This window comes from Lampris incognitus, chromosome 9 (genome assembly GCF_029633865.1).
Source record: "Lampris incognitus isolate fLamInc1 chromosome 9, fLamInc1.hap2, whole genome shotgun sequence".
Lineage (NCBI taxonomy): Eukaryota > Metazoa > Chordata > Actinopteri > Lampriformes > Lampridae > Lampris > Lampris incognitus.
Window position 1 is genome coordinate 38,973,255 of NC_079219.1, and position 14,333 is coordinate 38,987,587.

Here is a 14,333-nt window from a genome sequence, read left to right on the forward strand (position 1 = left end):
CGAATCCATGGTTACCTCCAGTTTGGTCGGGCATCCCTACAGACACAATTGGCCGTGTCTGCGGGTAGGAAGCCGGATGTGGGTATGGGTCCTGGTCGCTCCACTAGCGCCTCCTCTGGTAGGTTGGGGTGCCTGTTCGGGGGGGACAGCGTGATCCTCCCACGCACTACATCCCCCTGGCAAAACTCCTCACTGTCAGGTGAAAATGTCAGGGGCTACCAGGTGTAGGACCTAAAAGCAGAATGCGAGACATAATGGGGGGAAAAGCCAAAGGGGCACGTTTATAGTCTTGCAAGGGTTAGGCAGGGATAGGGCTTTCGGACAGGCAGTGGGCTTAGCGGGAGCATGGTTCTCGTACAGGCGGTGGGTTTGGCAGGGTCATGATTCCCGTACAGGCAGTGGGCTTGGCAAGGTCGTGATTCCCGTACAGGCGATGGGCTTGGCAGGTTCGTGGTTCTCGTACAGGCGGTGGTCTTGGCAGAGTCGTGGTACTCGTACAGGAGTGGTCCAGGCAATGGCAGGGAGGTCAAACTAGAGGCAGAGGGAACAGGGGTTAGGGCTCTCGGACAGGCGGTGGGCTTAGCAGGGTCGTGGTTCTCGTACAGGCGGTGGACTTGGCAGGTTGGTTCTCATACAAGCGGTGGTCTTGGCAGGGTCATGGTACTCGTACAGGCATGGTCCAGGCAATGGCAGGGAGGTCAAACTAGAGGCAGAGGGAACAGGGGTAAGGCTTGGTCACAAAGGGTCAAAGCTTGAGCCAGAGTCATCTTACACACTTGTAGTGGTTCAACGATCTGACATCGTCTGAAGAGCAGACCGGCTTCTTATCCTGGCCGAGATGGGTTGATTGGTCTGATTGGAGATGCCAGTTAGGTGTGAGCTCTGGAGAGCTCCAGGTGAGATCGATGAACCAGATGAGCGAGGTGAGGCAGTGGGAACGGCCTGACGAGGGCGGGGCTGGTGAGGCAGGGACGTGACAGAAAAGAAGCGGCTGGCGACCTCACATGTATCGAAGGAGGCATGTGGTAGTCTGCAGCTCTTCCTGGATCGGCAGAGGGGGTGGAGCAGCGACCAGGTCGGCTCTAAAGAGTGGGGTAATTGGACGGGTACAATTGGGAAGAAAAAGGGGGAAAATATTAACAAAAAAAGTGTAAAGGTTTCTTTTCGAATTACATGTGATTGGTGGAGGTGGTATAGGTACTTGAAGAGGCGCTGCCTATTTCTCCATAGGACAGAAGTAGAGCAAAAGAACTGGGGCTAAGACAGATGACTGCACATGGTGTATGGTAACCTATCCATCGTCTCGTGGGACATCAGCAACTTGGATGTAGCAGCAGCTTTGAGAGATGGGAAGGAAAGCAATGGGCGGGGAGGCATTAAGGAGGCGGTGGTGGTGGTGTGTGTGTGTGTGTGGGGGGGGGGGGACGGTCATTACACTAGATCTGTGACCGAAAATCCAGATTATCATTGTTTTCCTGCAGTAACCCATCTCGTGGGACACCTGTATTAGCAGAAACCCGACGGCGATACCGCAGGGCAGTGAGTCATTAATCCAGCTGGAGATGTCGGTGCAGACTGTATGTGACAGCGCCGCTCTGCTCAGCCTGCCTGGGCTTCCACACTCCAGCAGCACAGCCGCACACAGCCACACGGAGACAAGAACAACCGGCAACCATTAGTGAAAAACACAGCACAACATCAAGTAGCGGCACAGAGCGAGGCCACAAAATAAACGCCTTCCAAAAACACCCGTTTTCCTTGAATTCTTGCGACAATAACTGATACCACACAACGATTTGGATGCAATATCTAACAACTAACAAGGAAAGCACATCGTTACAGAGATGGCAAAAAAAAACAACAACAACAACTGGAAATCCATATAAAATCAAAAACTGAGCCGTGGAGAGCTACTTGTTTTACACAGTATTCTGGGCAAACAGATACCAATGCAGACACAGACTTGGCACTTGCAGCAGGAAGAGCTCTAGAGCACTGGAGTCACTGGTTTTGCTTTCAAATACACTGCCAGTAAAGCCAGCCACTGCACACAACACCCCAGCTGCCAGGATGATGTTCCAAAACACCCCACTGCCAAATTCTCTCCTCGGCATGTGGACAATGGCAAAGCCAGATACAATCTTTGTGCCAGATAGAGAGAGAGAGAGAGAGAGAGAGAGAGAGAGAGAGAGAGAGAGAGAGAGAGAGAGAGAGAGAGAGAGAGAGAGAGAGAGAGAGAGAGAGAGAGAGAGAGAGATGGCATGATGCATACAGAGAAGCAGATGGAGTCAGATTAGCAGAAAGAATCCTCGTCTTGGAGGTGGAGACAGACCTGGTCCAACAGTCTCATCCCAACACCAAGCCTAAGGATAAAGCCAATCTGTGGAGGGAAACAAAGTGCCACACTTGTCTGCCCATGTGAACTCCTGAAGAAAACACAAACTCTAAACAAAGGCATTACAGGCATTTCACCAGCATCTGGGGCCGCATCAATCACAGTGAGCAATATTTCACATTGCCTTAAAATGCTCCGTGTTTGTGAAACTAAGACATTGAACATCCTGCCAGTCTCTTTCTTTCCTGTGCTGGGAATTTGCATTCTACTCTGTGATTTGATTTGAGGACCATTGCATCTGCCGGTGAGGAGCTGAACTCTGTGCGGGGGCAGCACTCCGTCTTCAGCTCACTTGCTCCTTAAATGCCAGCGGCCACAGCCATGTTTCACCCCCACACCGCCGTCCCTGGGGGTCTCCATAGAGACTGACAGACTGATGGAGAACAGGCAGTGAGCCAGAAGAAGGCATGAGAGACCAAATCCATCTCCCAGTCTCTCCCTCAAACCTCCCCTTATTCCACTTCAGTCATCCGCAGCTCTGTTGTTTTCATCAAAATCAGCCATTTTCTTTTTTCCCCGCTGACGTTTCATATCTTCCTGTTGAACAGCTCCCTTTTTTCATTTATATTGTACTGCATTTCTAATTCTTTATACTGCCTTATACCATATGACCATTGGAATGATTTTCAAGTAATGCCAATCCCAGGAGATGTGTCCGATTTCAAGCTTTTTCTCTGTTTAACTGTGTGAATCGGGCTTTAAATGATATCTGTCAAAAGGGAAATGGAATTCCATTAAACAAATCCCACCATCCATTTAAAGCTACCTACAGGTATAGCGTGTTTATGGTAATACGAGGGGTGAGATGATTCAGTAGTCATGCTGTGGCTGCAGAGGACTGATGCTAGTGATGTGAATACCAAACACAGCAGAGCACTCTGGCGACTGACAGCGTGATGACCTTGACAGAGGGGTTCGACAGTTACCCTGGTAGGGTGAGAAGTTAACGTCTCCCCCCTCAGCTTAGGACAGAGACGGGCTGCATGCAGGAGGTACAGTCATGCCAGAGTGTTGTTTTTTTCTTTTTTTTTTAATCTGTTTCAGTTTAGCAGATGCATAATGAATCAGACAGCAGCTAAAGCAATTAACAAGGAGAGACATTATGATAATGAGAGTGTGGAGCTTGTTAGGTCACTCTCATCGTGCATGTTAAGCCATGACTCGGGACAGGGCTTCTCCAAACCAAGATTAATTGAGGCTGGTATAAAGGAATGAGGTGCAGAATTAGTCCACCTTATTTGAGGTGGACTAAAGCGGCAGTGAAACGAGATTTAAAAAAAGGCGTTTAAGCTGCGAGAACAAGCCTCCAGCACACTGGGTGGGAGGTTGGTTATCATACCAAGAAGATCGTAAATTAGATAGTGGAGCATCGGGAAAATTGACCCACAACCTAGAGAAAATAGATTTCTTAAGTGTTTAAAATGTAGAATGTTTTCTGAGAGGATATGATGATTTGAGATGTCAAGGCGCATGACTCAACAGTAAACTTAATTAGCTTTAAATAAACAGATATTTTTTCTATCATTTACTTAAAGAAAGACGGCATCGACACTGGTTTTGAAATACCATGAATTACTTATGACTTTTTAAGCACGTGTGGAAGAGAATTCGATTTTCAATAATGTCATGTTTAATGTTACTTTTTAGCCCCTTTCAGTCGGGTTGGCACAATGGATGAAACAGAAACAACACACAACTACCTGCGGTCACTGTGTACCATTCAAGTAGGGTAGAAAAGGCGATGATGCAACTTGTGTTGATGATTGACAGGTGGGATCTGACATTGGGTTTGCAGAAGCCACACTCTCACAGTCAAAAGGTCCTTTGTAGTTCTCAAAATATATTGATTTTTAATGTTCTATCACGAGCAGATAATGTGTCTGCATGTGCATTTGTATTCTACTCTGTTATTTAATTTAAGGATCATCAAGTGTTGAGTACTATGTGACTGCTGTCACTGTCACATAATTGAGCCTCATTCAATATTGTCATAAGAAAGATGAATACCAGCATTAGTCTGTGTTACTTGTAACCTCAAGTGAAGCCATCGATATAGCTAAAATGACAAAAGTCTATCTGGTCACAGTGACTTGGATTGCATTTAATTTAGCGGTTTTCGGGCGGCACAGTGGTGCAGTGGTTAGTGCGGTCGTCTCACAGTAAGAAGGTCCTGGTTTTGAGCTCAAGGGTAGTCCAACCTTGGTGGTTCGTCCCGGGTCGTCCTCTGCGTGGAGTTTGCATGTTCTCCCCGTGTCTGCGTGGGTTTCCTTTGGGTGTTCCAGTTTCCTCCCACAGTCCAAAGACATGCAGGTCCAGTGAATCAGCCATACTAAATTGTCCCTGGGTGTGAATGTGTGTGTGTGTGTTGGCCCTGTGATGGCCTGACAGCCTGTCCAGGGTGTCTCCCCACCTGCCGCCCAATGACTGCTGGGATAGGCTCCAGAATCCCTGCGACCTTGAGAGCAGGATAAGCGGTTTGGATAATGGAATGAATATCGGTTTTCTAGCTGTAACAGCCATCAAAAGCACTTTACAATTGCCCGACATTCACCTGTGCAAACTCATACACCAATGGCGGTGTCAACCATGCAAGCTAACAAAGAGCTCATTGGGAGCAGTTAGGCGTCTTGCTCTGGAACACCTCAACATTTATTTGCCAGAGGACCTGAGAAGAAAACCAGCAACCCTTTCAGTTACCAGGCATCTGCTTTGCCTTCTGAGCTACTGCTGCCCCTCTGGAAGTGTGTTCATTCAGTGACGCTAAGCCAGAAACAAGCAGCCCAGAGAACACACATGAAAGATGAGACCAAACACGTAGCACTGTTGCCCAACTGCAGATGAGGGTGTACTGGGGGAAGTAGAACACAGAAAAACACTCCCAGAAAGACACATATATGGGTGGGTGGATGGATGGATGGATGGACTGCATTTATCTCCCAGATCCTTATGCTAGCCATAATCACACCAAATCCATACCTAAAGTTAACCATCTCTAACCAAACAGCACTAAAGATTTGATACGCATAGTATGCATGACACGCTGTTGACACATCTCATAGGCATCTGACAAAACATTGGCAGTTAATATTCATTCATTCATCCATCATCCAAAGTGCTTATCCTGCTCTCAGGGTCACGGGGATGCTTGAGCCTATCCCAGCAGTCATTGGGTGGCAGGCGGGGAGACACCCTGGGCAGGCCATCAGGCCATCACAGGGCCGACACAAACACACACATCCACACCGAGGGACAATTTAGTACAGCCGATTCACCTGACCTACATGTCTTGGACTGTGGGAGGAAACTGGAGCACCCGGAGGAAACCCACGCAGACACAAGGAGAACATGCAAACTCCACACAGAGGATAACCCGGGACGACCCCAAGGTTGGACTGCCCCGGGGCTCGAACCCAGGACCTTCTTGCTGTGAGGCAACTGCGCCACTGTGCCGCCCTCAGTCAACATACGTAAACGTTTTGATTGTGAGACTGTACTGGTTTGTAGTAGTGACAATGATAAGTTCATCTCTGTGCCTTTTTTCCCCAAGGGTAGGTCGATTGAGTAAGCATGGGCTTAGCAACACCCAGCCACATAATCAACGCAGAGAACTACGCAACATTACCTCCAAATTCTATTTACATCTTAATTCCTATGCTGCTTTTCAGAACAAGCAGTGAGCGAGAGCAAGTACTGATTTATACCCGTGCCAGTGGGCAAGGCACTGCGGGAACACCCGTTCTTGTAGTATTTCAACGATCTTGAAATCCAGGACTTTGAACTGCTCACTCCGTGCAATCTGTCAAGATCTCTGAGTCCATAAGTTACGGCATGTCAGCAGTTCACCACTTAAGCACACAGGACCGTAAATACAGCACACAAATGAAGCCGTTAATCAGACGCTTACGGAACCTTTCACCATGTCAATATGCATTAGCGGTTGACTGATTGCCATTTGTCTAATTAATCAATCCCCACCTTCAAACTCAAATGTCATTAATTCAGTGATGAGCGGGGTCACAGCACAGTCCACTAAGACATAAATCTTCCCTGTCTCTGATCCAAAAATAGCCAGGCAGCTCTGTTTGCCTTTAAACTTCCCAGTAGAAAAGGAAAGGAGTAAAACACAGCAACACAGCGCAGCGTCAAAGATAAGTAACACAGTTTTCCCTCTCGCATCACAACAGGCTTGTTGACTGCTGAATGAACGATGTGTAATTTATGCAATTGTGTTGTTGCCTCAAAATCGATGTATATGTTCACTAGCTTTTCGAGCACCTGTTTCTTTTTTGGGGGTTTTTGTAAAGGTGCAGCGATTACACGCCATTACACGTGAGGCCATTGCAAGTCTCAGTGGAAAACATTATTGATTGATCTACAAATCCCAACAAAAGGGGCTTAAATTGAGGAACATCTGCTTTAGAGTATCAACAGAGAACCATGACTCAGCAAGCTCTACACAAAGTGAACCTGCTTTCCCCGAGAGGTAAGCCACGGCTTTCAATCACCAGCCAACGTGCCGCTGCTGCTTTCCAGCTGGAAGCAGACTAGCCAGTCATACCCGGGCACACTTTCATCACCCTTGCAACTGTGTTGGAATGAAACACAGTCCTATTTCTACTGTGCCTTTAAGGGAAGGCAATGTAAAACTTTGATTTTGTTCTCGTCTCCCTTCCTTCTTTCATTGCGATCCAGTCTCTTTCCCTCATCCACTACTCTTCCTTCCCTTCGGGCAACATCGGCTGATGTCTCGGCAGCTAAAGGATAAGTGGTATAGAGCGAACACTGAGCTGGAGCTATCACAGACTGGCTTACACTGAGAGACCTTTTAGATCAACATGACAGAGGCCCTCCTCATCACATATGGGTGCAGATCTCAGGGCCTCCACCCTCTCAAAAGGTGAGAAATTAAGATTGGCATGGCAAATTCATCCCGACAAGATCATCATGTTCAGTGTTGCATATTTTCTACAGTAAGACAATATGTAAAAGAAAAAAAAAATTTCAGTGACATAAATTATATAAAGACTTCATCTCGTCTCATCATCAGCCGCTTCTCTGGGGACGGGTCACGGTGACAGCAAGCTAAGTAGGGCACTCCAGACATCCCTCTCCCCAGCAATGCTCTCCAGCTCCTCCTGGGGGATCCCAAGGCATTCCCAGGCCAGACTGGACATGTAGTCCCTCCAGCGAGTTCTGGGTCTACCCCGTGGTCTCGCCCCAGTTGGGCATGCCTGGAAAACCTCCAAAGGAAGGCATCCAGGAGGCATCCTAATCAGATGCCTGAACCACCTCAACTGGCTCCTTTCGATGTGAAAGAGCAGGCTCTACTCCAAGCTCCCTCTGTATGTCAAAACTCCTCACCCTATCTCTAAGGCTGAGCCCAGACACCCTACGGAGGAAGCTCATTTCAGCTACTTGTATCCGCGATCTCACCCTTTCGGTCACTACCAAAAGCTCATGACCATAGGTGAGGGTTGGAACAAAGATTGACTGGTAAATTGAGAGCTTTGCATTCTGGCTCAGCTCCCTCTTTACCACAACAGTCCGGTACAACATCCACATTACTGCTGATGCTGCACCAATCCGCCTGTCAATCTCCCGCTCCATCCTACCCTCACTCGTGAACAAGACCCTGAGATACTGTAACTCCTTCACTTGAGGCAACGACTCACCCCTAACCCGGAGGGAACAATCCACCATTTTCTGGTAGAGAGCCATGGCCTCAGACTTGGAGGTGCTGACCCTCATCCATATATAAAGACTTGCAGTACGTAAATACCTCTACAATTTAGGAAACTTAAAAATGTACATTTCTGTGACCCCAGCCCATAAACAATTTGTTATTGAATGGGTGTGTTGGCAAACTTGATAGCTAATTGATTCATTAGATCAAGCAATTATTTTCTACATTCAACTTACGGTCATGAAGCCGTCCAGTAGACCAGAGTCAGGTTTGGGTGGAGCCTGCAGTCGTTCCATGGACCATTTCTCTATGATGGAGGCCACCTGGCTGTTCTCTGTGTTCAGGATCCTGAAGCCCGTCATGTTCACACCACTGTATCGGTATGGCTCGACATCCAGCGCAAACAGATCCTTGAAGGAGGATGCCAGAGCAGAGCAGACATGGAGAAACAATTCAGATCCAGTCAGTTTCAAGTACAAACAGTAGTTTTGACAGTTATTAAGGACCAATTAGTTTGAATTTCACTCATCTGTAAAAAAAAAAAAAAAAAAAAGCATAACAGGAGTGTAACAACGCCTAGAGTGTTGTACAACACAGTTAACATGAGTTAAAGGTGGATGGTAAAGTGAAATCTGTCAGAAAATGGCTGCCATATGTGGAGTCAGTGTGGCTGGTTTGTTCACTCTGCTGGGTGAATTAGGCTGCAAGTGCTTGGCTCTCTCCATCTGCCAAACACTCAGAAAATAAGAAATCTCCCCTTTGGCCAATGCCAACTCCACAGCTTTACGTTTTACACATACATTTGCATTTTACTTATAAAACACCAGCGGTGAGCTCAAATATCTTGCATTAATTGTGCTTCAGTGAATGACTGCAAAGATTAATGGACATTTAGACAAAGTGAAAAATTCAATTTTCATAGGAATTTGAGCAAAAACAAAAAACAAAAAACAGATGGGAATAGTTAATAATAATAATAATAATAATAATAATGCATTTTATTTATATAGCGCGTTTTGTCGTACTCAAAGATACTTTTCATAAATTCTAATCAACTTAAAAGGAACATACCAAAAACATGCAACACAACATAAATACCACAGTTGAAGTGGAGAGAGAGACGGAGTCAGCATATTGATCTAAAATCAAGCAATGCATCCAGACAGTGAGAAAGGTCTCCAATAACACGATCTGAATAACCATGATCTGTGAGCTAACGCTGGACCCAAGACAGCAGCAGATAGTGAGGGAGTCAGAAATAATGCTGCTAAGTGTGTGTGTGTGTGTGTGTGTGTGTGTGTGTGTGTGTGTGTGTGTGTGTGTGTGTGTGTGTGTGTGAGAGAGAGAGAGAGAGAGAGAGAGAGAGAGAGAGAGAGAGAGAGAGAGAGAGAGAGAGAGAGAGAGAGAGAGAGAGAGAGAGAGAGAGAGAGAGAGAATTATATTTGCCAGAAAAGATTCAGTGGTTGTATGAGCTCATAATTCATATTCATATGCTGGGAGTAAAAAAAAGACCAAATAATAAAGAAAAAAGATGCGCCCCTGTTGGAGGCTTTTTTTTCCAAAATAAAAGTCCTCTGCTTTTATGTTTTTCATTGGGGGGGAACGCAAGTGTTCAAAATATTGAAGGGGGGGGGCGTATCCCCTGTGCCCCCCCCACAAAAAAAGCTGTGTGTGTGTGTGTGCACGCTGTTGTATGTGTGTTCCCACTCAGGTGTGTGTGGAGGATTGAGGGGCTGCCTTCATAGAGAGCAGCAGGCTGGCGCCAAAGTCATCTGTGGAGACAACAGTGTTGGACGAGCTATCTCAAGGCTGCGTTTCTTCCTCTTCTGGCAGAAAAAAATCAAGTTGACACTTTCTCCTCTGTCACATATCTTTACTTCTCCTCATGAAACAGTGAGAATGTTGCTTTCATGCCAATCAAACGTATGTATGTATGTATGTGTTGCTGAATGCCAGTTAAAACACATTTATACTACCTTGCATGTTTAGCTTTTTAATTAAAATAGGTCGGTCATTCGGAATAGACTTTTGCCTGGTTATATCAAATCTGTTTTTTAGTTATATGTCACTTTTGTAGAAATCTCAGCTTTATTCGGTGAGATAAAATAGAAATGAGAGGATGGTATCTATAACAGGTCACAAGCCAGATTCAAACGCATGACATCACATTCCAGGTTGTGTTTATACAGGGTCACACCACCATCATGCTGCAAACTGGCTGAACCAGCAGGATGCCCATACAGTCATTTTTCCATCCCCACTAAGTTCATGAATTTGTAGCAACATAATTATGGCAATATTGATAATAATTACTATTATTATCATTAATAATATTTAATAGTTCCAGTGTAGGAAGATGGCAGCGCAAATTCACGTTTGTGGCGGCCTCATCCAGTACCGTCTATGTAATATGCAATGTCTTTGTCCACGTCTGCATCCAACTTTGTCCTCGTTTGATGGCTGGGAGACTTGGCAGTCTAAGCTAACTGCTAGCCCATGCAGACCAGCAGTTCCAATAATATTGAGGGCGGTCTGGCGGCAGCCTTGCATAGCGCTGACTTTGTTTTTAGTGTTGTCGTGTGGAGTGTAGGGAGGTGTGTTGAAGGTGTCTGGCTGGGAGAGCTAGCGTTGGAGTGGCTGAGGGCGGTCTGACTGGATGCGGATTGGGGGCAGGCTAAGCTAACCGCTAGCCCACGCAGACCGGCAGTTCCGATAACGCCGAGGGTGGTCTGGTGGCGGCTTTGCCTAGCCTTGACTGTGGTTTTAGTGTTGTTGTGTGGAGTGCGGGGAGGTGTGTCGAAGGTGTCTGGCTGGGAGAGCTGGCGTTGGATCGGCTGGGGGAGCCTGGTCTGCTGCATCCTGTGGGCCCAAGGACCCCGGCCCTGCCCGGAGCGGCACCCTAAGAGGAAACACTGAGGGCAGTCTGACAGGATGTGGAAGCGGGGCAGCCTAAGCTAACTGCTAGCCCATGCAGACCGCCAGTTCTGACAGTCATCCTGGCTGGCGTTTGTTCTCCTGGACAGTGATTTTTTTTTTTTGGTTTAGATATAAGTGTTAGTTTGGATATATGTGTTCTTGCAGTTCTTGGTTATGTGTTTTCGTCTTTGTGTTGCACTGCTGTGGGCTGGGGGAAACGATGCTTTGTTTCATTTCATGTGCACAAGTGCATGAAATGAAACGACAAAGTGTTTCTGATTCAGATTTCTGAATATTTTATGTTAACATTAAAAGAAGAGGATGGAGAACACATTAAGAAGCGGTATTTAGCTGGAGTTGCTGAGAGGATGGAGGTTGAGTAACATGTACATGTCACTGTTTGGAGTGGTAGCAGCTCTGCAGGGGGACACGCAGCTCTCAGCTGCAGCTCACGACAAAGGGACCCAGCAGCACCGCTGCTCTGTACTTACCAGTGTGGTGAAGATGTAGTGATAATATTCTGTCATCATCCCCATGGCAAGTGCCTATACAAGCATGAGGAAAGAGAGAGAGAGAAAGAGAGAAGGAGAGATTGGAGGGAGAGATTGAGTTTAAATAAAGAGACCGAAAAAGTTGAGACTGAAGATGTCACTTATAGATGAGTGATGAAATGTATCTGTCAATAAATGTTGTGTCCACATGAACTGATTCAACTTTCTTTGAACAACAGAGTGAGGAAATTTTGCAAAGTGAGGACACTGTCTGGTCCTCACCTCTTTAAGGGTCTACTTTAGGGTCAGGACTTGTGTTTTGAGTTAAGGATTAGGTTAAGGTTAGTCATGTAGCTCTGATGGTTAAGGTTAGGGCTCAGGGCTGGGGAATGAATGTAATCAATAGAAGTATAGGAATGTGTGTGTGTGTCTGTGCGTGTGTGTGTGTGTGTCTGTGCGTGTGTGTGTGTGTGTGTGTGTGTGTGTGTGTGTGTGTGTGTGTGTGTGTGTGTGTGTGTGTGTGTGTGTGTGTGATACCAAAATTCATGTGAAGGGGTGAAAACTCTGCTTATCTGTCAGGTCAGAGATTAAAAAACATAATTTTCCATCATCTTTGTGACTAGCAGAACTGAATGTTATTTTCTCCTTCCCATTTCTTCCTTATTCCCTTCGCTCCATCTCTCTATTCACACATCCCCTCAGTGTTTATGCACAGCTTGCTGTCTCCCATGGAAAGCCTAGCTCTGTAAGACAAACACAGTCGAATAAAGCAAGCAAGAAAGATGAAGCCCATTTCTTATTAGGAATATCCACTTTTGCAGTTTAATATGGAGGATAGTTCTAATACTGTGAGATATCGCTTTTTCATTCTAAATCATACTTGGGGGGGGGGGGGCTTGCAGCAATTAATGAATTTGAGTCAGTATGTGTCATATTCCACAAAACACGGATTCCTCACAGTACCACAACAGGCAAACTATTATGAAGAAAAAAAGTCATTAAAATGTGCAAGTCTTTCTGGATGTAAAGTTCCTTGCTGGGGTTGCGTTATCATCCAGGGTGTGTATGTGTGTGTGTGTGTGTGTGTGTGTGAGTCACGCCGTGTGCCGGCCTGTGTAAGTGGTGTGAGGCTGCTGGGTCTGGACTGCTTAGTCCTTCCTGCTGTCCTCAGGCTCGCCAAGTCATTATGAATCACAGATTAGCAAAGTACGGTGAAATGGAGAGGATGATTAAAGAAGCCAGGAGGGCCGATGTGTGTTGGTATCAGGTGCGTAAACTGTGAGTCCAAGTGGGCTGGAAAGTGTCCAGAACATTATCATAACCAGCCCTGAGGACCAACCCGTTCAGCAGCGGCTCAGGTGTTGTCAGAACCTGAACCGACAATAGGCGGCACATAATGGCCAAGCGCAGCTAACACCAGGGAGGATAACTAAATTAGTGTCAGAAGACATTCCACTCCCATTTTCCAATATTTCCCAGGGCAACAACTATGAAATTACAGAGAAACACTTGCAGTAATTTAACAATAGCTGATGGGATAACAAGGACATATAGCGTCAAAGATGGGAAGCACAACTCAACTACACATCTTGGTGTTGTTATTGAAGTGTTACCACGTCCTGTCTCATACATGTACACACGTCTCATACATGTACACATAAACACCGTTAATGGTCCTAAACAGTCGGTGTGTGACTTTGTTGTGAACAGAATGATATGGGATCACTGTGTTAAGTTTGTAATTGGAAGTAGGTCTAGTACTGACTGTCCATCCATCCATTCATTATCCAAACCGCTTATCCTGCTCTCAGGGTCATGGGGATGCTGGAGCCTATACCAGCAGTCATTGGGTGGCAGGCAGGGAGACACCCTGGACAGGCTGCCAGTCCATCACAGGGCCCACACACACACACACACAAACACACACCCATTCACACCTAGAGACAATTTAGTACAGCCGTTTCACCTGACCTACATGTCTTTGGACTGTGGGGGAAAACCAGAGCACCCGAAGGAAACCAACACAGACACGGGGAGAACGTGCAAACTCCACACAGAGGGCAAACCCCAAAGTTGGACTACCCCCGGGCTCAAACCCAGGACCTTCTTGCGCTAACCACTGCGCCACCATGCCACCCCCAATTAGCAACATATTTACATTTTCCATTCAGTTACTCAAATTACATATTGTTTACATCATATCCTGACTGGACGTTTAACACCGTACAATCCAAAGGAGTTGAATCAAGTGCAACTGGACTTGGTATATATCCGTGAAGACGTTTAGCCTCTCATCCAAGAGGCTTCCTCAGTTCGTGCCTTTCTGACTAGACCAAGCTAGTCTGACTGGCGGGTGATGAGACTCAGATATTTAGTCTCTAGGAGTTATTGTCAGAGCTATTGATATGCATGGCTCTTTGTGTCCCGATGTTTAACAACGCCCGTCGCTAACGTACACATTTTGGACAGAGAAGATAGATGGTTTGAAAGAGGGGTGAAGGAAGCCATCTATGCGAAACTGGAAAAACCATCCCTCAACAGAGGAGGAGGTCTGCGTCACCACCTATCTCCCACTTACAACGCCGTCCTTTCATCTCTACCCAGGAGACTCAAGAAGCCTAGCCTCCAAGAACAACAGTCGGTCACTAACGGCTCCAACGACTCTCATGACCACTGAACAATGAAGTCGAAACTAACACCCCAACGACCGTCGCTGCTAAACAAATGCAAAATCAATAGCTCCGATGGCGATGGGCCCGGCTGGACATCTAAGCACATGAGAGCCACGCATATCTATAGCTCCGATAACGACGGGCACGGCCTTAACATCGGTACACAAAAGAGCCAC

The 14,333-nt window shown here is 46.4% G+C and overlaps 1 protein-coding gene across 2 annotated transcripts in view; it reads right to left on the minus strand.

Moving 5' to 3' along the window:
* The window catches only part of grik2 (glutamate receptor, ionotropic, kainate 2), a 316,356-nt gene that overhangs the window by 168,214 nt on the left and 133,809 nt on the right, over window positions 1–14,333 (minus strand). For both annotated transcript variants that reach the window (XM_056286734.1, XM_056286735.1), the window contains 2 exons: window positions 11,486–11,539; window positions 8,315–8,488 (listed from right to left, as the gene is read on the minus strand). In XM_056286734.1, coding sequence (XP_056142709.1) covers window positions 8,315–8,488; window positions 11,486–11,539 — 228 coding nt within the window. The remainder of the gene's footprint in view (window positions 1–8,314; window positions 8,489–11,485; window positions 11,540–14,333) is intronic.